Source organism: Schistocerca serialis, chromosome 3 (genome assembly GCF_023864345.2).
Source record: "Schistocerca serialis cubense isolate TAMUIC-IGC-003099 chromosome 3, iqSchSeri2.2, whole genome shotgun sequence".
In the NCBI taxonomy this organism is placed as follows: Eukaryota; Metazoa; Arthropoda; class Insecta; order Orthoptera; family Acrididae; genus Schistocerca; species Schistocerca serialis.
In genome coordinates this window covers 611,310,265-611,334,353 of record NC_064640.1, presented here as the reverse complement: position 1 = coordinate 611,334,353, position 24,089 = coordinate 611,310,265, and the positions used below count along the sequence as shown (strand labels likewise).

The window sequence follows — 24,089 nt, the reverse complement described above, 5'->3', positions numbered from 1 at the left end:
ATGCAAGTGAATTTTGAAGTTTGTAAGATACCTTTCTACCATTACAATTCTGTAACTTTTTATTTGGAAGTGATGTTGTTTGCTACTGTTATTGGTTGAGAATTTATTACCGTAAGGAACAGTTATTTAATTAGTCTTTCTATGAAGTGTTTTAAGACTTGTTTTTCAGTGAACTATTATTAATAAATTACATAAATCAGTAGTGTTGTGTAAGCAGTTATTGAAGGCACCCATCTCCATTAACCAATCAACCATGGCCAGTTGGGAATGGGCATTGATGTAACATTAGGGAACTAGAGGCTATTTGTTAAGTTGTGGCAATGCTAATCCTGTTTTTTTGTTGTTGTTGTTGAAGTGTCTAGTCACCACTAAATTAAATAATTCTGCACACTGGTAGCAGAGCACAATTGATTGGCTGGAAGGAAGTGTCTTCAAACTGTCAAAAATTAGGTTGTAGTATAAGACTGCTCGCTACTATTTTGGACCTGATACTGCTGTAATTATTCCAGGATTCTATCAAATCTGGTGATGAACATGGCTTTATTGAGGAGAAGTGAGTTGATGTATGAACTTCGAAGGAGTGGTATGGAACCACAAGGCAATGTAACTGAATTGTTGGAATTATTAAGGAAGAATATGCACCTCCTGGTAACAATAAAAATTACAGAGAAAAAGAGACGTAAGTTTGGCCACTGCCAATATAGATGCACCGCTTGAGGAAATCTTGGAAAGTGTTGACAGTTTGGATATGGGTTCACTAACCGAAAATCAGGTTAGGAGGTTACAAGCGAGACGTGCCCATTACCTAAATCGGGTGGATGATTTATAGGTATGGAGAGGGAGGAAGAGAATGTAATAAGGGATTATTTAAAGCAAATCAGTGACGGGCTGACTCACATTGGAGGAGTGGAACGTGAAGCAGAAAGTGTAGCAGGACAGGTCGAGCAACACTGTGTGGGGGGGAACGCGTTTTCAGATTGGTCGTATTCAAAATTACCTCACCTCATGCAAGATTATTTGACAGGATGTAAGGAATGGTGTTTAGATTCGGTGGAGAATATTGTGGAGTTTTTGTATTTCATCATCGGTTTTCAGCAGAAAGTGCGAGCTGTTAACATGACGGGCTTGGAAATTTTAAAATTCATAGTGGGAAAGGTAAAGGGAGAGCTAGTAGAACACCTGTTGAATGCAAATCAAGAGAGACTAACATTAGAACAATTTAGAGGATAAATTTGCACCTTGAATCCACCCCATGCATTGCAAAAATTAGTTTATAGGGAGTATGGTTGAGTGCAGGAGGATAATGAACAGATTGTCAACTTGGTTGAGAAAGTTAGAGAGAGTGTGCTAGCCTTGTGCCTGCCATACTGTGAAAGAGAAATTGTATTACATATTGTTCAAGGATTACGACCAGACAATAGACAGAGGGCAGTATTTGGTGGGACACGGCAAATGTTTGCCCAGCTGAATGAATTAGTATGGCACATCCAGGTTATTATGTATGTAGACTCACGGGGGAGCGGGGCAGGCCACTAATCACTAATTATGAAAGGTTACGCGGACAGGAGAACCGGTTGGATAAGGTGGAATGGAATAGGAATGTTCAAGCAAACAATAGGAATAGTAAAAATTACTTCTACAAATCAGCAGTGGGAAAAGAAAAGTAATGTAAGGTGCTGGATTTGTGGGACATTAGATCACATAAATAGGAATTGTCAGAAGAGTAAGCCGGAGACATCCTGACAATTACAACAAGAGGCAGGAATGGAACGGAAAGAGACTTGTGTGATAAGTAGAGGGGAGGAACAGGATTTACCTTTTGTATGCTCTGTTGTGAATGAGGAACCTGTGTGGGCATTGTTGGACTCTGGTAGTGCTATTACAGCAATCGAAGAAAATTGGTTTAACCATAACAGTGATATTTGTAAGTGGAGTAAAATAGAAAAGGATACAGTTAAATACAAGGCGGTAAATCAGTCTAGTGTAAGAGTGAAGCATGTCATATGGATTAAACTTATAATTAGGGATTTCACGTGGAGGGTGAGACTGCGAGTGGTAAGCAGGCTTGCCACAACATGCATTCTAGGAGCTGATGTTATTAAAAAGACTGTATTGGCTACCAATTGAGGTGCAAGCCAATTTGGCTTCAGATTTAAACCAGAGAAGAGTCTTTAATTTTGTAAGCACCAAGGGGAAGTTTCTGTGGCAGTTATAAGATGGTTTCACCTTGAATGAAATTGTTGAAGGAAAAGATTGAAGAGATGTTAGATCAGGAAGTAATTTGGACCTCTAATTCACAATATGCTGTGCCTACATTTCTGGTCTGGAAACCCGATGGGAATTATCGCCCGGTGGTTGATTACAGGGATTTGAATAAAAAAGTGGTATTACGGTCAGTACCTCTTCCCAGCCTGCATTCTTGTTTTGGATGGTTTTGTGGTGCAAGGATATTTACCACCTTAGATTTCAACCAGGGTTATAATCAAACTTCCAAACTGATTACGGCCTTCACGACTGATTGGAATATTTACAAATTCAATAGGGTTCCGTTCGGATTATCTATGTGCTGCAGTTCTATCTCAGCTCCTAGACAAAATATTCTTGGACATAAATTTTAAGTTTATATACCACTACTTGGATGACTTGGTAGTTTATAGTAATTCCATGCAGGAACATTATCAACATTTAAGGGAGGTTTTAGTGAGGTTAAGGAAGGCAGGTCTTATGGTGAATCCAGCTGATGTAAAGTGTGCTTGTGAATCTATGCACTTCCTTGGTCATTTGGTCTCTCTGGAGGGGATAACCATTGCTGAGGAATGGGTGTGAGCTATAAAGCAGCTGCCCATTCCTAGAAATGTGAAGGAGATTGCAAAGTGTGTTGGTTTGCAGAGAATGTGGCCCCTTTGAATGCCTTACATAAGAAGGGACAAAAATTTGAGTGGGGTCCTTCACAGGAAGCCATGTGGGAATCCCTGAAACAGTCCTTGGCGTCAGCACCAGTACTCACACTTCCTGATTTCAATGCTCTGCTTATAATTCAGACTGATGTCTGATGTGGGGGTGGTCCTTCTTCAGGAAGGAGACGAAGGAAGGATGCCTACTGCCTATGATTCATGTGCTTTGAACTATTTAGGAAAGAACTATTCTATTTACAAGCTGGAGGCACTCGCAGTATTATTTAGCATGGAGAAATTTTGGTATTATGTAGAACATACACAGTTTTTCTTAGAGACCGATAACTAGGCGCTCAGCTGGATCCTTGCACGTCCTCGTAAGACTGGAAGGATAGCCCAGTGGGCAACAATGATCTTGGCATTTAAGTTCCAGGTCAAGAACATTAAAGGATCGGAAAACCAGGTAGCCGATGGTCTCAGCCGCCTTTTACAGGAACCTGACATACAACATGATAGTCATGAATTGGATGAAGGTAGTGCTTCCATAGGGAGAATAAGTTCGATTCTCACTGATTTTCCACTGCTGTTTAAAGACATTCAGGAATATCAGGAGAAGGATGAGGAGGTGTGGGGGGTAAAACAAAAAATTGAAGAAGGAAAGGTGGTGACACCATACCTACTTAGAAATGGTGTACTGTGTTGCAAGGCTCGGTATGATAAAGGTTACAAAATTGTGGTGCCTGGAGATTTGGCACCTTTCATTTTTAAATATTTTCATGAATCGCTGGTGGGTGGAAATTTGAAAATATTTAAAATTCAAGCAAAACTTCGTCAGCATTTCATATGGAAGGGAATGGATAAAGATATTAAGCACAATGTTAGTGCATGTCAGGTGTGTGCTGCTGCGAAACCAGTGCAGGATGGTAGGGTTGGGTGCCTGGAATCCATACCTGCAGGCTATCCCCTTCAGAAAATTTACATCAACTTTGTAAGGCCTTTAGCTCGATCTAAGAAAGGTAATAAGTACATCCTAGTATGTATTGATGCCTTCACAAGGTTTACTTGTATGTATCCCACTAGGGCAGCGACGACTGAAATTGTGATACAGAATTTGAAAAATATATTTGGCATGTTTGGGCTGCTGCAGTACTTGGTTAGCGACAATGCTTCATGTTTTACTTCAGGAGGGCTTAAGAACGTTTGCATGGGAATGGGCGTTACCCATGGGACCACGACTCCCTATTACCCGAACCCATCATATGCCGAAAGGGTAAATCACAATCTCAGGGTGGCATTAATTGCCTATCACAGTAAAGACCAGGAGAACTGGGATCGCACACTCCCTAGGATTACGATGGCGTTTAACATGGCCAAGCATGAAACGCATTTGTCGACTCCTGCGGAGCTCATATTGAACTTTAAGATATCGACTCCTCTCAGTAACCTATGGTCCATTAGGGATCTGCTACCTGAGCACATTGAGCTTCAGTAGCTGGTGAATCAGTGGAAAAGGGCGAAGCACAATATTCTTAAGGCTCATCAGATTCGTGCAAAGCGGTACAACAAAGGGCGGTGGCCAAACCCGTATAAATTGGGAGATTCGGTGTACGTAAAAAATTTCCAGACCATGAGCAGCAAGGTGGATAAGGTTACTAAAAAACTCCTCCCACATTTCATCAGGCCATACACTATTAGATGTTTCGTAACACCGGTCACCGTTATGCTGATGGACCCCCAGCATGGAAAGACAATACCAGCTCATCTCTCTCAGATAAAACCAGGTCAATCACTTATTCATTCTGGGAACTTAAGGGAGCTGTGATCGGCAATTAAGGGGGGGAGTATGTACCAAATTTTAGCACAATTGTGTTCCGGCAGTGAGTGTTAAGGTCGATATTGGCCTCGCCAGAGATACTGGGGCGCCGAGTTGGCGGCGAGTGGCCCTCTGGCGATGAGGAGTGGAGGATTGGACAGTACTGAGTGAGAAGGACAGAATGGCAGAATGTTGGGGTCCAGAAGGTCCTAATTGGGCATTTAATAATTTTGGCACTCTGTGGTTATGGACCGATGGTGAAACTGAGATGCTTGGGAATTCAACGCTGCTGTGGAATGATAAGCTGTGGGTTCTGCAATTGTATGGACGCAATTACGGCGAGCTGTGGCTGATGTTGTTTGTGGGTGTTTTGCCACAGCAGATAAGGAAGACAGTGTGGGCCCAACCTGAACATGCTGTGCTGTAGCATGTTCGCCCACAATAAGGATGTCATAATATTGGAGAAGAAAGCACTGGAATACGGTACGTGTATTAACCTTCAGTTTTTCTGCAGTGTTAGTTTGCTTAACTGTGTGGAGATTAAGCAGCAACTGTCACTTTTCAATGGAATTAACAAGTGTGTAAAAGTGTGGCCAATGTCAGATGGGCGTTGTCATAAAGTTATTCTATTTCTTATTTGTGAACATAATTTTCTGTTATCAGGATTACTCATTGGATAGATTTGAAATTCAGTTCTGCGCAGTAGTTCAGTGGGTTATAAATACTGGAATTTACCATATATATCATAACTGTGAGTTTTGGATATGTTTTTATATCTGTGTGTAAAATGAAAGTGAATTTTGAAGTTTGTAAGGTACCTTTCTACCATTACAATTCTATAACTTTTTATTTGGAAGTGATGTTGTTTACTACTGTTATTGGTTGAGAATTTATTACCGTAAGGAACAGTTATTTAATTAGTCTTTCTATGAAGTGTTTTAGGACTTGTTTTTCAATGAACTATTATTAATAAATTATGTAAATCAGTAATGATGTGTAAGCAGTTATTGAAGGTACCCATCTCCATTAGCCAATCAAGCATGGTCAGTTGGCAATGGGCATTGGTGTAACATTAGGGAACTAGAGGCTATTTTTTAAGTTGTTGCAATACTAGTCCTGTTGTTTGTTGTTCTTATTGAAGTGACTAGTCGCACCTAAATTAAATAATTCTGCACACCACAAACAACAGAAGTATTAGTATAGCAATGGAGAATTACAGTATGAAAACAAAGAGAGACAGGGAAAAAACATCCAAGTGAAACAATCCATTTGTGAGCTCTATGTTGAAGACAGGCTGAAACGGTTAGGACATCTCAAAAAATGTACCCATGAGGGACATCCACATTGTAGTTTTAAGGAGAACTTGAAGAAAGCAGACCAGTACGGGGCACCCAAAAAAGAGACATTTCATCAGATTGGAAATAATCTAGTAGCAGATTAAAGGATGAAAACGGCTACTTTGTCACAAATAAGAGGTGACAGCACTGCAAGGACACCAAAGTTTGTTCAAAAAGGTGAAGATGAGGTTCATATTTGCAATGAGAAGCATTCCAGAGGTCTTTAAAATATCTATGTACAAGGCCGTGCTGAAAAGTAATGCCTCTGAATTTTTTATGTGGGAACTATTGAAGCATTTTAAATAAAACAAATTTTATTAACATTCTACATCTTTATTCTTCATGTCGAGATATTTCTTTCTCAACATAGTCACCCCAGTGATGAACACATTTCTCCCAACAAGAGACTGGTTTGTTGATACCATCACTATAGAATGTTTGACTTTCTTGATGGAGCCATAACCTCACCTTTGCTTCCACTGCTTCATCACTATCAATGTGAAGTCCTCAAAGGTGTTCTTCAAGTTTTGGAAACAGATAAAAATTGGATGGGACCAAGTTAGGACTGTATGAAGGATGATCGAGGACAGTGAACCCAAGGCATTTGATTGTTGCAGGTGGTGCAGTACTTGTGTATGGTCTGGTACTGTCATACTGAATGATAGTGTGCTCCATGAATGAAGAAACTCTTTGAAATTGAAACTCAATCCGAGAATGCTGCTTCTGATGCACCAACATAGTTACATTACACACCATCATGTTACACACAACAATTTGGAGCCCTCCAGAGGGAGGCAGCTGCAAATATGTAGACACAAAGAATAAAGATGTCGAATGTTAAAACAACCCTTTTATTTAAAAAGCTTCAAGAGTTTTCACATGCAAAATTTAGAGGCATTACTTTTCAGCACATTCTCATAAGTATGTACTCCAAATACCGCTGAGAAACAATTCAAATATGTTTGAAGTCTGAGATCATTTCATCATTCACAATAGAAGATTACTTGTAGTGAACATCTGGCATGAAATTCTTATTTAGATTATTCATTTAAAGCATGCATAAGAACAGGGGATGGAAGCTGCCTGAAAAAATTAACATTATGAACAATTTTGTTTTCATCTTGAAATGACACAATGTAACCACATCCAGAGTAGTTGTCCACAAAAGAATGAGATGCAGGACTAACTGACACATCTCCACTAAGGAAGGTGCTATAACTGTATAACTGCAAACAATGGCTACTATTTGACATTGAATAATTATGTGTACAGCTATATGCATGAATAACAATCAGCGTTTTACCTGAGAATGAATTAGTTCATCTTTATTACATAATTGAATCAATGGCTTCTCACTCAACAGATAAAGGTAGGAAGAATAACATATGAAGGAAGGGCAAAATTCATGGCCCTATTTTCAAAACTACGAACACGAGGTATTGTGAACAAAGAAACTGATGTAATGTCTTGGCAAAATTTGATGATCTATCACAGACCAATAGGTACACAGTATTACCCTCAGAGTAATTTGCATTGACTAAAGAAGTTTGATTGGTGTAAATATTTATGATTGGTTGGCTTCATATGTAGGAGCTTCACATATAGAGAAATTGGTTGTCAGGGCCCTAAGTGCATTTCCATTTGGCATAGAATCTAAAATAACAAGAAAATTTTAGGTAAATGGCAGGCCATCCATATTTTTATGGGCACCCATGCAAATGAAAATGTGACACATCAGTGCATAAATATCTTTCAAAGCTACTCCATTCCTGTCACAACCCAGGACATAACTTCAGGCTCTCAATCTCTTCAATTAAGTTGAATTTTTCCCCAGCTCTACACAGCAGCCTGTGCATTCAGTTTCTTTTCTTCCACTATCTTGCATTTATCAGTCTTAGCACACCCCTCTCTACCAATACTCATTCCTGCTATTGTGCCTGTTCTACAACTAACCAGTTTGTACATTAATCACTGATTCTTCCTCATGTCCTATGCTATTACCACTCAGTTATGTCATACAAGTTCTGTGAAGTAGCATCTTGTACTGGCATACAATATATGTTCAGAGGTTATAGGAAAATGGTATAACCAATTGTTTCTTGTTCCCAGTAACCATCACTGCAAAGTTATAGACTAACAAATTCATTCTGTTCTTAATGGATATCTGCAGTTCACAGAGTAGCCTCCTTGATCATGGTACCTCTCTCCTTGGTCTTGAATACAACCTTTTCTTTATACAAATAAATGATAAATGGAGAAACATAGTGCCCCTCCAAATCATGCACTTATTTAATAAGTTTCATCCTTTTAACTGAAAGTCAAAGCATGCTTACTTGTACCTTGTTTGGAAAGAAACATCAATATATACTGTCAAATTCAACACAAACACACATTTTGAAACAAACTTTCCAGTGTATTTTATTTATTTAATTTTTACTCAAATGGTTATCTACTTTAGGCTGTTCCATCACTCGCTCCAGAGGGCACCAGTACTGGGAAGCACCTATCAGCTCATTAGTGAGCAGTGCAGCTATTATAGGCTACCCAGCTAATAGTCCTACTGCACACAATTTGTGCTTGAGTAAACCCCCTTGGCCACCACTGCATGCAGGTGTGAGGCCAAGACAGTACAGTCCCATATGCTACAGCGCAACTGTGTGTGCCTCAGCTGTTTGCCCAATAGTGCCCACAGCTGCCCATCGACACCCATCCGTCTGGAGGCAGGCATTCAATCTGGAACAGGCTAATCTACCTCAATATCACAATGATACAAAATACAATATAGATATGGTAATGGAAAATCCTGGGTGGAATACAAGCAATGAATGGAGTGAAAAACAACAACTCACTCTAGGTGCATAGACAAGGCCAAAAATATTACTAAGCTTTTGGACAATGTCTTTCCTCTGAGGTAAATAAAACACACACACACACACACACACACACACACACACACACACATGCGTGCACGACTGCATTGAACTGGTCCTGTGGGGAAATTCAGGAAATCCACTCACATAAGTGACTCTGACAAAGGGCAGATTGTTATGGCCTGGCATCTGGGAAGCCGGTTGGCTGTTCACATGCTTTTGTCCTGAACATCTATGGAAAGTAGTTGAAGTAAGCAAAAAGGTGTTCGACATCCACACCTCATCACAAGGCAAGGTGTCTGGAGGCTTAATTGCTTTGTAAAGCATGATAGATGGTGATCCATGGCAATCTCATGATGCAGTGCACTGCTGATGCAGGCAAAAGTGTTTTTAAGCATACCATTGAATACATGTTGAACGTTGGTGTCCACAGCAAATGACCCCTATATGTATGGAGTTGTCAAGATGGGATTGTGGATCAATGGAAACATGACATTTGATTGCATGTATCATATTTTTTGTTACACAAGGTCAATGATGGTGTCCACTGTCATTCAGGTGAATAACTGCTCAAAACACACACTGCAACACAATGCCAATGGCAGCAGAATTATGCTATGGGAGACGAAATTCACCTGGGCTTCCACAGGACCTATGGTAGTAATTGAAAGCACGATGACAGTTGTGGACTATGTGAACAATACTGTGAACCACCTGAAGCTCCTTCACGGTTTATGTCTTCCCTGACAGTAATGGTTCCTTCCAGCAGGATAACTGTGTGTCACAAGGCCAGAATCACACTGCAATGGTTTATGGAGCATGCTAGTTAACTCACATTGATGTCTCACCCACAAAATTTGCCTCATCTGAGGCCAAAGGAACACATCGGTGATTCTATCAGCAAGGGTGCCCATATGCTAGTTTAATTGGGGGGGGGGGGGGGGGGGGGGGGAGCATAGATCTGGGGGTATGAAGTATTTTTATGTTTTGGAAGACAAATGGTGACTTGTAAGTACACATAAAAACTCCAGTTCCAGTCCTGTTAAAAACCTGCTTAATGCCAACTTATAAATCCTCTTCTTGAAAGAAAATCACTTGACTACACTTTATTTTCTCCTTTCGCTGAGAATTGGAGGGGGGGGGGGGGAGTGTGAGATGGCATGCCTCGCCCACCCCCTGGCCCCTGGGCATAGGTGCCCATGGCTATTAGGCATTAACCCCATCCCCACAAACCACCAGCACGTAAATTATAGAAACTGTGTGACCTGTGTTTAAATGTCTGATGCCACATAGCTCCAGAAACCTACTCAGGACTTGGTGAATTCGTGCTACACAAAACTGCTACTGCATTGGATTCCAGAGATGGACCAACATGGTGTTAAGCAGGTGCTCATAACATTTTGGCTTATCAGTAGATTTAAATATTCAATGGCGGTAGCATATATAGGACACTAAACAGTGAGGTCATCAGCACCCAAATATGAAATGGAATGAAATATTGTCATTACCATGTTTTTTGCTGTTTTTCTTCTCTGTGAAATCATCATAGGATACATGTACATGGGCATACCACAATTTGCAATGGAGGAGGAGGAGGAGGAGGAGAAAAAAGATTCATTTTCCAACTCTCTAACAAATGTATTATTCCAGCAACTAACAAATGTGTTACTATAGCAATACAGTTATTTGTCTTACTGTTAATTTTGTATACATTTGCAGATCTTGGCTGCTTTGAAACTTAATTACATCTCATGATTCACTTATTAAAATTTGCCATGTTATTATACCATGGTTAAATGGACTTTGTCAATAAACCATATATTTAATCTGAATGTGTGGGGGACCCTTCAGGGGATGATATCAAGAAAAATCAATTCAATTATAGTATAACAGCATAGCAGATTTTAAATTAAATGGAGGAAATCCTAGTTCTGAAAGATTGCACTTTACAACTAAAGGTGCCAAATCCAGATTAACATGCTGACCACTCGGAGATACAGGATAAGGCCAGAAAAAAAAAAGAAAGATGATAAGTGACAAGGTTCTTACTGCAAATCAGAACTACTTTCATCACAGTTAACAAAATGGCTCTGAGCACTATGGGACTTAACTTCTGAGGTCATCAGTCCCCTAGAACTTAGAATTACTTAAACCTAACCAACCTAAGGACATCACACACATCCATGCCCGAGGCAGGATTCGAACCTGTGACCATAGCGGTCATGCGGTTCCAGACTGTAGTGCCTAGAACCGCTCGGCCACCCCGGCCGGCCACAGTTAACACAAAACCAATATATAGTAAGGTACAAACCACATGGTCCTAAATAATGTGATCTCCAAAATTCTGTCAAAATATGGTAGAAATGACAACATAAAAAACCAATCTGAATCATGAAGATGCACTTCTTGAAAGAAGTCAAAGACAAGTTGGAACCTTGTCATTTCAAGATCAAAAGCTATAATCATTCTCCAGGTGCTAACAAATTTTTTAATTCAGGTGATTTGTACAACCACTGTATAATTAAATCTGAGAAATGTTACATATTGTCTTTCCACAGCAAATAGCCTGTATAGTGTTGGTCACAAAGTGAATTTTCCTGAAGCTGACGTTTTGCTACATTCTGCTTGGAGTCTCCAGTTTTCTTCAGTTGGACAGGAACTGCAGGAAATTCAAACAGGTGAAGTGAGCTTCTGTTTTCAAGTTTTTTATACATTTCTAGACAAAACTCCTCAGAAATTATCACAGTTGTGTGTGCTTCTGAGGGACGTCTGAGGGAACTGTCAAAATTTTACTGTTATCTTTTGAATACATGTCACTAAATTGGCCAAATTCATAGTAATGAATTCTGTACAAAAATGGTTACGTGTGTAGTAGGGTACAAGTAGATTTTGTTTTGTAAGAGCATGAAATTGTTAGGATATAGAAAGGTTTGCAAAATGTAACTAAATTTAAAGTGTCATGAATATTGTAGTGGAAATTTCTGGTAGAATATAAATAATTTAGGACTAAAGGTAACCACTCACTAAACAGTAGAGGCAATAAGTAGTCATCAGGCACGTAACCAAGTGCAAAAACTTTGCTAGCTTTCGGATGAACCATTTTTTTAAGCTGGACACACACACACACACACACACACACACACACACACACACACACACACACACACTCACACACCTGTATAGTTGAATCATGTCAGCTGAATACATTTCGCTGGGACTGCAGGTCTGCAGCTTGATTGGAGTGAGTGGTTGTCCTCACCCACCTTAAGATGTAGAACTGCAATCCCTGCACAATGTATCAGCCAGCACAGTATAGCTGTACAGGTATGTATGCGTGTATAGCCCATCTCAGAAAAGGATTCATCCACAGATAGCAAAGTTCTCAGTCTCGTTTATGTTCCTGATGGTGACTCATCACCCCTATCATGAATATTGTTAGTTTTGATATGGCTGGTAGGCAGGAAAAATATATTAAGAATGATGAAACATGTTTTCTCTGAAACAACATAAGAATTATCCACTCTGGCCAATTACAGTAACAGAAAACATTTTTACACAGGATACCAACTTTGCTATAAGCAGTAAATCAAGTACAATTTTTGAAAGATCAGCTATTTAAATTTTCATGGATATTAATAAATGGTTCCTAACAACTTCTTTGTGACTAAAATTTCAGAGACATAGTCTGTGCTGTTCAGAACTTGTAAGAGGTTTCCTCTTGGTGTGTGTCTAAAATATACAACAATCAATGACTCATAAATAATCAAGTCCATACAAGAAAAAGTACCTTTTTGGTTTTCTGAATTTTTGAAGCAACTACTTCATATCTGAATTTCATTTTCATATGAAAATAAATCTATCATTGTTCTAAAGGTTGGTTTGAACACCGTTGTACTTTATTAAGCATGGTCGTGTTAGAGGTGGGATGTCCTTATCTTCTCCCACCCTTAGAAATGACTTAATCAACCAATGATATAAGTGGACCTATAGTTTAATGTGGACTCCATACCATGATATAAACTGGCTTTAAGAAAGTAAAAGAAACAAAGCTCAGATCTTTGAATAGCATTTCATCAAAAAATCTCCCTCAACTTGAGCCACGAAATACACCACAACACCAAGTGAGAAAACCTGTTCGCATTTTCTCATCAGCTGACTGCCTCCTAAATTTTCTCATAACCTCCTATGACTGTATTGAAATACACATTTGGAGATCTCTAGTTGGTAACTTCGTTTGCTCTATTGACTTTGAATTTGCTCTTTACATCCTACAGTAGTATCACAGATAATTGGACAGAGTGCACTAGTTGGAAATTCTGTTTGCCATTATCTGAGAGGGTTCATGATACACTACAATAGATGTTATCAAGATTAGATGTTGCATCAGCTTCATATGTACATATGCCCTATTCTAAATGGTTTCCTAGATAGAACACATTTAATGTACATCCGTTTTTAGGCTAGTGGCACTCACATATGTGCCTCACCCACCCAACTCCTTTGATGTTTCACTATAGTCCAATCTACCTCATTGCCTTCACTGTCTTTGCTTGGGATGTCTCTGCCATTAAATTTGCCTGGTGATAAACTAGCCCACAGAATGCACAGTTGTTTGTGTTTTGTGAATGAAGAAGTGTGAGGAACTGAGAGTTATCAGAGTGAAGCATCTGTTAAGCAAAGATGTTTTTCGTCGCGGCGAGATCTACTTACAAAATTTCTGTCACCAACTTTCTCTTCTGAATGCAAAAATATTTTGTAGAGCCCAACCTACATAGGTAGGAATGATCATCAAAATAAAATAAGAGAAATCAGAGCTCGAACAGAAAGGTTTAGGTGTTCGTTTTTCCCGCGCGCTGTTCGGGAGTGGAATGGTAGAGAGATAGTATGATTGTGGTTCGATGAACCCTCTGCCAAGCACTTAAATGTGAATTGCAGAGTAGTCATGTAGATGTAGATGTAGATGTACATGCACTGGGTAAAATGCCACATATTTACACTAATGAAGAAGATATAGAACCGTAAAATACACTGATGTGCAGAACTTAAAGACAAAAGTATGTTTTACATGAAGTGTCAGTGCCAATTAACATAGTTTTATGAAGTTTGGACCATACATTTTTGGACCATACATAAAAGAACTACTATGATATAGTACAGAGGGTAACTGTCCCTATGCTCTTGGCACTATCGCAAACGGTGCCGCCTATATGCAGGTATCAACAGAACACAACATACTGGTTATCAGGCAAAGAAACCACCGCTATGCAGTCACCATTCCACTGTGGAGTTGACATTGCATGCTTTGCAATCCTGTTAAATGTGGTTGTAACTGCATCCACTGTTTGACATGGGTCCCTTCTTGCCTGTTGCACAATGTAGCCGTCATCTGCTGCTGCAGATGACTGTGGTCAACCACATCCCCTCCTTTAGGCAGCATTGTCTGTGGTTCTGAATGCTCCCTATGCATGTGAAATAATGCTCTGAGCAATAAAAAACATCTGAGCTACACTTGTCACTCTTCATTCTTCTCCCACTTTTACATATATAGACCGAAGCGGCAAGTGAAATGTGTACAAGGCCAGGAATCAAACCCGGGTATCCTGCTTATTGGCACAGCGGTTTACACAACTGTACAGATTAACCTGGCATGCCTCCCTCCTTGATTCAAATTCTCACTGCCACCCCAGTCTACTGTAAATTACCCCTTCCATACAAACAGAGCTGCCAATGCTCTCCATGTTCTGGAATAGCACCTCAACATCAAATGCAAATGGGGGATCCAGCCTGAAACCCAGGTGTAGGTACTTACAGAAATGAAATAACACAACTTAAGAGACTTTACTTGTCTCATACAGATATGATTTTATGTATATAGACGGAAGCGGTAAGTGAAAATTTGTACAAGGCCATAAATCGAGCCCAAGTCTCCTGTTTACTAGGCAGGTGCATTAGCTACCAGGCCACTTTGCACATTGGCACACTGATTCACACAACTGAATGGAGCACCCTGACACACCTCCTCCTTGATCCAAATTCTGTTGCCCCAGTCTACTGTAAATTCCCCCTTAGACATGAACAGGATTGCCAAGGCTCTCCATGTTCTGGATTTCAGGCTGGATCCCTCATTTACATTCAGTGCTGAGATGCTAGTGCAGAACACAGAGAGCCTCGGCAATTCTGTTCATGTGTAAGGGAGAATTTACAGTAGACTGGGATGGCAGTTAGAATTTGGATCGAGGAGGGAGGTGTGACTGGGTAATCTGTGCAGTTATGTGAACCGTTGTGCCAAGGTGGCTTAGTGGCTGACACACCTGCCTAGTAAGCAGGAGACGCAGGTTCAATTCCTGGCCTTGGTACAAATTTTCACTTGCTGCTTCAATCTATACACACAAAAGCATAGCTGTACGAGACCAGTAAAGTCTCTGAAGTGGTTTCACTTCTTCCAGTTTCTCTAGCTTTATGTGCATCACTGTGAGATGTCTGGTAACAAGCTCTCACACTTTCATTCATTTTCACTGACTTGTTAATATGTTATGTTACTGTATCTATCCCATCCTTAAGTTTTGCAGAGCAGTGTAGCATTGATTGTAGATTAGTTCACTAATGTTACCAATCTTTGCTCAAATGTTTCTTAATATCTTTAATAATTTAACACCATTCTGTCTTCACCATTCAGCACACTGTGGTGTTATCTACAGTCTGTCTGCATCAATGTCTGTGAATGCAGAAGATCATAATGACAGCTCACAGTAGAGAATTATTCCATAGCTAATGACCTATTATTAATGAGAGACCAAATGAGAGCAAAGAAACAATGAACATGCAGACAGGCTGTTTTAAGAAGGAAGACAAGGCTTCATTGGTCCTTCAACAGTGAGGTCATTAGAGATGGAGTGTATGCTTGGATAGGACAAAGATGAGAAAAAAAATCAACCATGTACTTTCCAATGGTACTAGCCCAGCATTTGCCATTATTAATTTAGGGCAAACAGAAGATATAAATCTAGATGGCTAGATAACCATTTGAACTCTGTCTCCCTCAAATAAAAGTCCAGTACCTTAACCATTACATGACCTCAAACAGAAAAATAGGAATTTTAGTGTAACTCTTAAATAAAGAGGTTGTCAATAAAAAGGTCCTCCTCCATAGCCGAACAGTCACCACAGCTGGTTGGCATGTGGGGGACCCAAGTTTGATTCGAGGTACTGCCAGGGATTTTTCCTTTGTGGGGGAATGGTGAGCACTCAGCCTCGTGATTCCAATTGAGGAGCTATGCAAATGAGAAGTTGTGCTAACCTGACAATGACCAGGAGAGCAATGTGCTGACCCGGTGGCGCTATATATACTGTGTCTTGATGATGCTGACAGCTGAGGATGACACAGAATTTGGTTGGGCCCAATTGGTCTGTCAGTTGCCATAACAGCAGTGCTTTCCTCTTTTTCCATAAACATTTTGATGGTGACTGTCTTGATGGTGTGAACTTGACCTCACTTAGTGTTACTTACCTATTGATTGCAGATCAGTACTTCGCAATCCACTATGCATAAGGGAGAATTATGAGTTCACCTGAAGACTTACGTGGATGCATCAGCTGTGCTTATAATGTAATGAAGCAATATCTAGATGAATTCATAATGTTCAAGAGCTGCCAGTTGACTGCAAATTATCAAGTTTGCTTACCTGAGCACCAGTTTTGGCTGCATACTTACAAGGACGGCTCTGTCTGACAGATGAAGTCAAATTAGGAAGTAATAGATGTAAATCACTGAACACTGTTCAAGGATTTGGAAACAAATTATAGTCCACCAGAAACCAGTTATGACCCCATTCCTAGTTTATAAACCCTTTTACTACAATATAACCCACAGTGTGATGAAGCATTACTATTATGACATAATTTATTTGTAGCATGACATAAGACAAAATATTGCCCTTTGGTTAAGGCAGTTTCCTTAGTTCTCCGGCTTTTGTAAGTGTAAAATTTTTCTGTTTTAAAACAAGTTAAGAGAATGTGTTCTAATATTTCCCAATAAGTTTACATATTTCCATAATTTTTGGAGCTACCACTAGAAACAATTATTATAAGTTTGATGCATGTTACAAAATGTATATCAAATCTCTTTAAGTTAGATCCACCTCACTAACGATTTGCATCGGAGTACATTCTGCTAGAGTTACTGTACTACATTATCTTTAGGGCATATATTATGTTTATAATTAGCCCAGATGAATAGAAAGAAACTTCAACTGCTAATTATATACCCAGTGCCAGATATTAAGAAAGTATGAATGAGCACTTCAGAAGTGAAAGAGTGGATACTTTGTACTGGAAATAATGCAACAACTTATCACAGTGATATTGCAATTTACAGTAAAAAAAATACTGCTGAAGCAGGTTGTGGTAATGAAATATTCATTCTTTTCACAATTTTGGTAATTGTTCTTCCAAGACTGAAAGCAAATCACAACAGCGTGCCAGCATAAGAAATAAGTAAGGCTGTTAGAGGTTATCATCCATTCAATGGTAAGGTCATCAGAGGTTGAGCACTCACCCAGTAATGTAATGATGGTGCACTAAATCAACCGAGGTGTCAGTGAAGGAAATTGAGAAAAAAAAAAAAACTGTGAAAAACTTAAATCATGGTGTTAACAGTGAAAGACTTAAATCATGATGTTAACTGTGAAAAACTTAAATCATGGTGTCTGGACCTTGGTACTGGGTATGAAATCGGTAACCTAACCATTGCACCACATCACTCAACTGCAAGAACAGTAAATTAAAGATGGAAACTGTCCTTTTTTCTCATGATCTCCTTATATATTTAGCGATGTTGCATACCGTGACACATAAGTAGAAAATAAAGACCCTGACTATTGATATCTACTTGTGTTAGTAATAATTGTTGTTACTATCACAAAATTCAGTTTCTACATTCAGAAAATAGGTGAAATAGGAGACAATAAATGTGAGGATACATATTACTTTGCATCCTTTTAACATGTTTCATTACTCTAGGATTTCACACAAAATGAGAAAAACATGAAATCTCAAAGTGCCTCATATCTCTTCCTCAGAAAATAATCGTAGCTGACAAGATAGCCACAGTGACATTGTAATAGAACTGGATCATTCTTTACTAGTTTTGAAACCTACAGTGTGATACTATTAATTGTTTTGGTGATTTCCCTTATTTTGCATCACAACATGCAATCTGAATTGTGGTACAGTTTCCCATTCTGTACATAAACAAAATTTTGCAACAGATGAAAGTTGTATTATGGTGTCATAACAATTTGAGATGACAATTTTACTCTCTCTCTCTACCCATACTAATGATAACTGTAATGGTAGTGACAGCTGCTGTAGTAATAGTCATACACTACAGAAAAAAAAAAAAGCTACTAGCAAGAAACAGTTATTGGATGCGAAGGGCTACACAATTTGACCACACAGTAAGTATTTATTGGGAGTTACATGAATACATGAAAATGTGCAATATTCACCTCCACCTAATCAAAATTTGCATGCAGCATCCCAAAATCAATCAAATGAACACTAATAATTGCTTCTCTCATATTTGTTGATTCTCATGATAATGATCTCTAGATATGGTTCTCAACACCATGAACAGTAGCTCATATACAACAGTTCATGTACAAAAGTTGTGTGTGGCAAATATTGTTAAAATGCATGCATTTTAAAAGAAATGCAGCCACACAAACACTAAAAACTGTCTCACACCTCTGTATTTCTTCACTTTCTAAAAAAAGTAAAGTAAAAGGTTTAAAAAAATCTCTGCACACAGAAAAGAGCTGTGCAAATCCATAAAAAAAGATGTCTCAGACCTCTGTATTCCTTCACTTTTTGAAAAATAAAATAAAAAGTTTTAAAAAATCTCTATACACAGAAAAGAACCGTGCAAATCCATAATTCATTTTCCATCAAATGTTAAAGTAATTATAAATTAAATAAAACACTAAAATCTTTTGACTATGTGATCACAAAATTAGTTAATTGATTAATTAATTAATTAAAATTACAATGAAAATGATTGAGTTGGCCTCTCTGCAACACTATAACCTATCTGCTCCAACAATTAAGTTAAGTGTTTTGACTAAAAATTTTACATTGGGCACTACACCTGTTACAGTGTTACCTCAAATACAAGTCTTGTTACTGCACTGTTATTTACAAATAAGATACTATTGATTAAAACATACATACTGAAGCTCCTACAGCACAGGCACTGTAACTGCTGACTCCCAATACCTTATTTTGTAACACAGTAAACCAATTTCTCTCCATTTGGGTGGCCTCAGTGTATGTATGTACATAGATGGTGAGCAGTTGACTTGGTCAACTACTGAATGTCATTTTGCAATTTTAAGCATTCATTCCTCTACTGGAACATGACAAATTCCCTAAACATTTTCATGATAACCAGGAGTGGTAGTGTACACAGCCACAGGATGCCCTTCAGTATTCTGACTACTTCTTAGCTGCTACTTAAGATGAATACAATGTTAATGGCATACAAGCCTCCAGACCATTGTAACACCCTCTCACTGGATAGTACATCCTGTTTGCTGACTGAAGCAAGCATGTACACTTCACTGTTTCATCAACTCTACAAAGCTGCAATTGGACCATTAAAGCCTATGGCAGCAAAACACTTTGCACCAGCAGCCAGTCGTTATCTCGCCTAATTTCTGAGGCAAGCAATTGATGTCCCCATATGGTACTCTTGGACTTACAGTTTTGGTACATAGCGCAACAATCTAAACCGGCAAGCAAACAGATACCACTATCTCCGGTAATAAAGGATACAGGTATGGTGGGATCGTGTTGTGGATTCCAGTGATTGGTTTGGCCTTGTGTGAAGAACTTAGTTTGATGACTACTGTCATCCAACAACAGAGCTTTTGCTACCTTTATCCTCATCACCTGCCCTTTTGCTGCCACCTCTGATGGCTCCATCACCATCAGTGAACTATAGTGGGGCATGTACTTCAACTTATATGAACTCTGTATGAACACCACGTTAGTCTCAGTGTTATCTCCGGCAGAAGTACTGCAGCCTTCGGGAGGTGACGTGGAGACTCACAGTCCATGTTACTGTTCAACAATTATATACTGATTACAATAAATCTCTGGGAGTCAAGTGGGTGTTGAGTTACTTGATGAGCCCTCCTGCTGGAATGCTACTTGTGGCCCTATTGTGATTGAATTCCATGCTCACACAGTCCCAGTGAGGTAGCCATTCTGACCACCTCCTGTCTTGTGTTGGGTCCACAATAGTATGAATGGTACTTATGAAGTAAGGACAGATGTGGGTACTACAAATTTTATGCTACATTATCTGGCCCCATAGTTTCTGAACCAGGCAGCACTCTGCATCAAATACAACAGATGCATTTGTCAGCATAATACTGGAGATGTATGACTGGGCAGCCAACAGTCTCTCCATGCTGAGAACCATCATTCTTATCTAAAATAGTACAAATGACATGTTTATGAAGATTATCTTATATGCAAGACTTATTTGTAATTACTAAAATTAGAAAGCAAACATAGCTCATTAACATTACCTAAGTACTAAAATTTCACTAAAGACTCCAAGGAGACAGAATTGTAGGTCAGTGCTTACCTTCAAGAGGAAAAATTCCTAATACCATCAATAGAAACATTTGAAATGGGTAACACTAATTCTAGCTTTTGGTACTTGTGTGTTTTCTTTTTAGAAAACTTTCCTCCTATAATCCATTCTTTTTAGAACCTATCAATTTTGAATCCTGAAGGTAAGCTTTCTGTCCCATAATTTCAATAATTTTCTCAACTTAATTTTCTGTCTAATACAGTTTAATTTCTACCAACATTTACAAGGTTCAGCATGGAAAAGTCTTGTATCTCTTACAAACAGCAGATAAAAGCACCATAATTAAAAGCTACATCAGAAATCTGTGTGGAGCTGATCTGTAGTCAAAGGGTATTACATACAGCAACAGTAAAACACTTAATAACAATACTAACCTAGCAATGGAAGAGAATACTTCTTAATTTCTAAAACAGAATCACTATTAAATTAAAAGAATGTGAACTTGTGTGATTATAAGCATTTCAATCACAGTTAAGTGGCAGTGTTGTCATGGAATACCCCTCATATATTATTTTAATTTGGCATTGCAGAAATCTTGTCATTTCATATTATGAGGAATACAATCCATCAACTGATAGTGAAGCAGCAGGAACATGTATTCTGCTGTTCACACATGTCTGCAGAACAGCTGCCACAGCCTGTGTGTACAACTATATTGTTGTCGTCCTCTTACCTTTCACTCTTTTTACCCTTACATGAACTGATGATTTTCATCAACTCACTGAAATTATACAGCATGCAAAGGAGATATAGCATTGTGATGCAGAGAAGTGTGCTTGGACATATACATGATTAACACACACACACTCACACACACACACACACACACACACACACACACACACACACTCTATTGATAAATTAAGAATAACATAAAATTAAGATTAGAAATGTGTCTGCCAAAGAGCTATTAACAATAATGAAAACTATAAATTATGCTATCCACAGCATCAACACCACTGTAGGGAAGTTCACAATAACAAAAAGAAAGAAAAGAATGAATTCCATATTTTAATTGCGTATGCTGACAGCAAACCTAAATTTAATAACAGTTATGCAGTGACACAACATTAAATGAGGTTTTGGTAACAAAATAACATGGATGTCAATCTTAGCAAAAACTTGCACATGTTGACAGAATTATGGCATAAAACTATAGCACAATACAATAAAAGCATAACTGATAAAGGAAATGACTGCATTTTGAATTACCTTTTTAGCTACCCTGAAATATGAAAGCACAACATATCTGACATGTTGCGATTGCACACAGATGAGGACATACACTATGTTAAAAAAATTAAGTTCTATTTTCCTTCACTTACCCTGTAACTACTACAACAAAATCCATCATGTTCCAAATATTGCGGAGATATGATTTCGGGTGGAGTACAAAACCTAGCGCTAATATTTTGAGGGACGCTTCTACACAAAAAATACCAAGGAAATAGGCCTCCGTTTTTTCCTGCAAAAATAAAATAAAATTCAATTGCAGTATCTTCTTAAGTGCATTACATTTCTGAAAATGTCTAGAACAACATAATTTGGATTTTAAAAGATTGATAAACTACATTTCATTCAATTAATTACATTAAATGTAGTTACCAACTTTAATACACTGATAACCAAGCATGGTCAAAACAACTGTTTATTATGAACATTTTTTTTAGGCTAAAAGAAAAGCATTATACACATTCTCCACTTCTGATTCAACCTTCATTATCATTTCTTGAAACTCATTTACTTCCTTGTACTAAAATGAAACAGTACACAGTAAAGATTTTCTCCTTTTCCTGTCAAGAACTGTATTCCTTCCTTAAAATGTTATCACTGTAAATGGAGTATTTTTTGCAAAGGGTTAAATAACAATAATTCATCTGCACTCAGTCACAAATTTAACACATGGGCAATTAAAAAAACACACAATATTCTTAAGTATCGGTTCTTACTTTCTGTCACTTAAAGAAAATAATTTCTGAGCTTTGGCAACCATCTATTAAACCATGTTGTTATTAACAATGCGGTAAGTGATCCTTATTGAAAGGTTAAAACAGCAGTCATGACCAAAATACAAACTTGAAATGTTATTTTCTGTTCAGACACAACTCATGACCTGCCTGAAAATTCTGATTTGCCCATGCTTTACTGATATACTGTTCTTATTGTGATTTGTCCTGGTATATACTAGTCAGACAGCAGGCAAAAACAAAAAATTAAATTTACTATATGATGAAACATTCTGCAAGGAAACATAAATGGTACTGAAGAGCACTGTATAACACACAAATAAATGACTTTCCTGTATTTTCTAGAATATAGAGGTGCTATGTTTTTTTCAATTTGTGTGTTACTTCTAACAGCAAGCTCAGAAATGAGGAAGTTTTATAAAATTGGAATGTGCATTTATATGACCTGTCTATTATACATACCAGTTTTTGAGCCAGTATCGTCTTATCCTTACAAGGCAGATGCTCTTCCAATGCCAGCACCACACAATTCGCAATGATGGTAAGTAACACAGCATATTCAAACGGATTATCAGTCATTAAGGAAAATAATACAGACCCTAACTTATTCACAAATACCTGTCAGACAGCAAAATTAGTTTAAAAAATTTAGTCCACTCACGTTCAATACTGTACTTAAAGGCAAATCATATTTTTAATATAAATTTACATTCTAAAATAGTATATGTAGCAACTGTGACTAAATGCAGTAATTTCTGTCCAAGTGTATATCTCCCAAACTCTAATATGGAAGTTAAGTCCCATGCTTCTTGACAGAGCATAGGGGAATGATGCAGGAGACCCGCACCGCCATACTAGGCAAGGTCCGAATGGAGATGGTTTGCCGTTGCCTTCCTCCGACCGTAATGGGGATTGATGATGATGATGATGATGATGATGATGATGATGATGATGACCACACAACAATACGTAGATGTTCTGCAAATAAAACACAGTCTTTTGATTTGCATTCCTCACACCATTATCTATGTGATCATCCCAATTTCAGTTTTTTCATAATTGAAGAACCCACAGAAAAAGTGGGGTAAGTCCATTTAATTAGAAAATCAGTTGATAGCATATTCTGATGGCCAACTGACAGTACTACAAGGCAGTTGAAGTGGCTTTCAAATAACATGGCTAGTAACAGAGATACAGAGGGTTTTACTTTCAGTGGCAATGGAAAGAAAGTTCTAAGTTTTTGAGCTTCTCGCAGGAAGACTGGAGCAAATCCAAGGTTTGCTTCCACTATTTGCATTACATCTGTTAGGTCAGTTGAGTGGCGACTGCAGATGTGATCAGCTGGATTTCTTACTCTGTGGTGTTTCCTTATAGTAATAGTGTTTAGTCTGAAGTGTGATAGAGGTATGGTTCTCTTTGGGTCTTTAAAATGTGTGGATCATCTCAAGATGAAGGCAAGAAGCCATCTGTTAACTAATCTTCGTAGAGACTGTCGGGCAATGTCTCATGAGTTAGGCAGTGACTGCAAGTGCCCATTGTTTGAGTATTT

The 24,089-nt window shown here is 38.4% G+C and overlaps 1 protein-coding gene across 1 annotated transcript in view; it reads right to left on the bottom strand.

The window, feature by feature from the left end:
• LOC126471040 (voltage-dependent calcium channel type A subunit alpha-1) overlaps positions 1-23,717 on the bottom strand; it is a 380,574-nt gene extending 356,857 nt beyond the window's left edge. Inside the window, exons 1-3 of the mRNA XM_050099107.1 lie at positions 23,685-23,717; positions 23,003-23,158; positions 21,899-22,038 (exon numbers count right to left, since the gene is read on the bottom strand). Of these exons, the coding sequence (XP_049955064.1) occupies positions 21,899-22,038; positions 23,003-23,158; positions 23,685-23,717 (329 nt within the window). The remainder of the gene's footprint in view (positions 1-21,898; positions 22,039-23,002; positions 23,159-23,684) is intronic.
• Between the last annotated feature and the right edge of the window lie 372 nt (positions 23,718-24,089).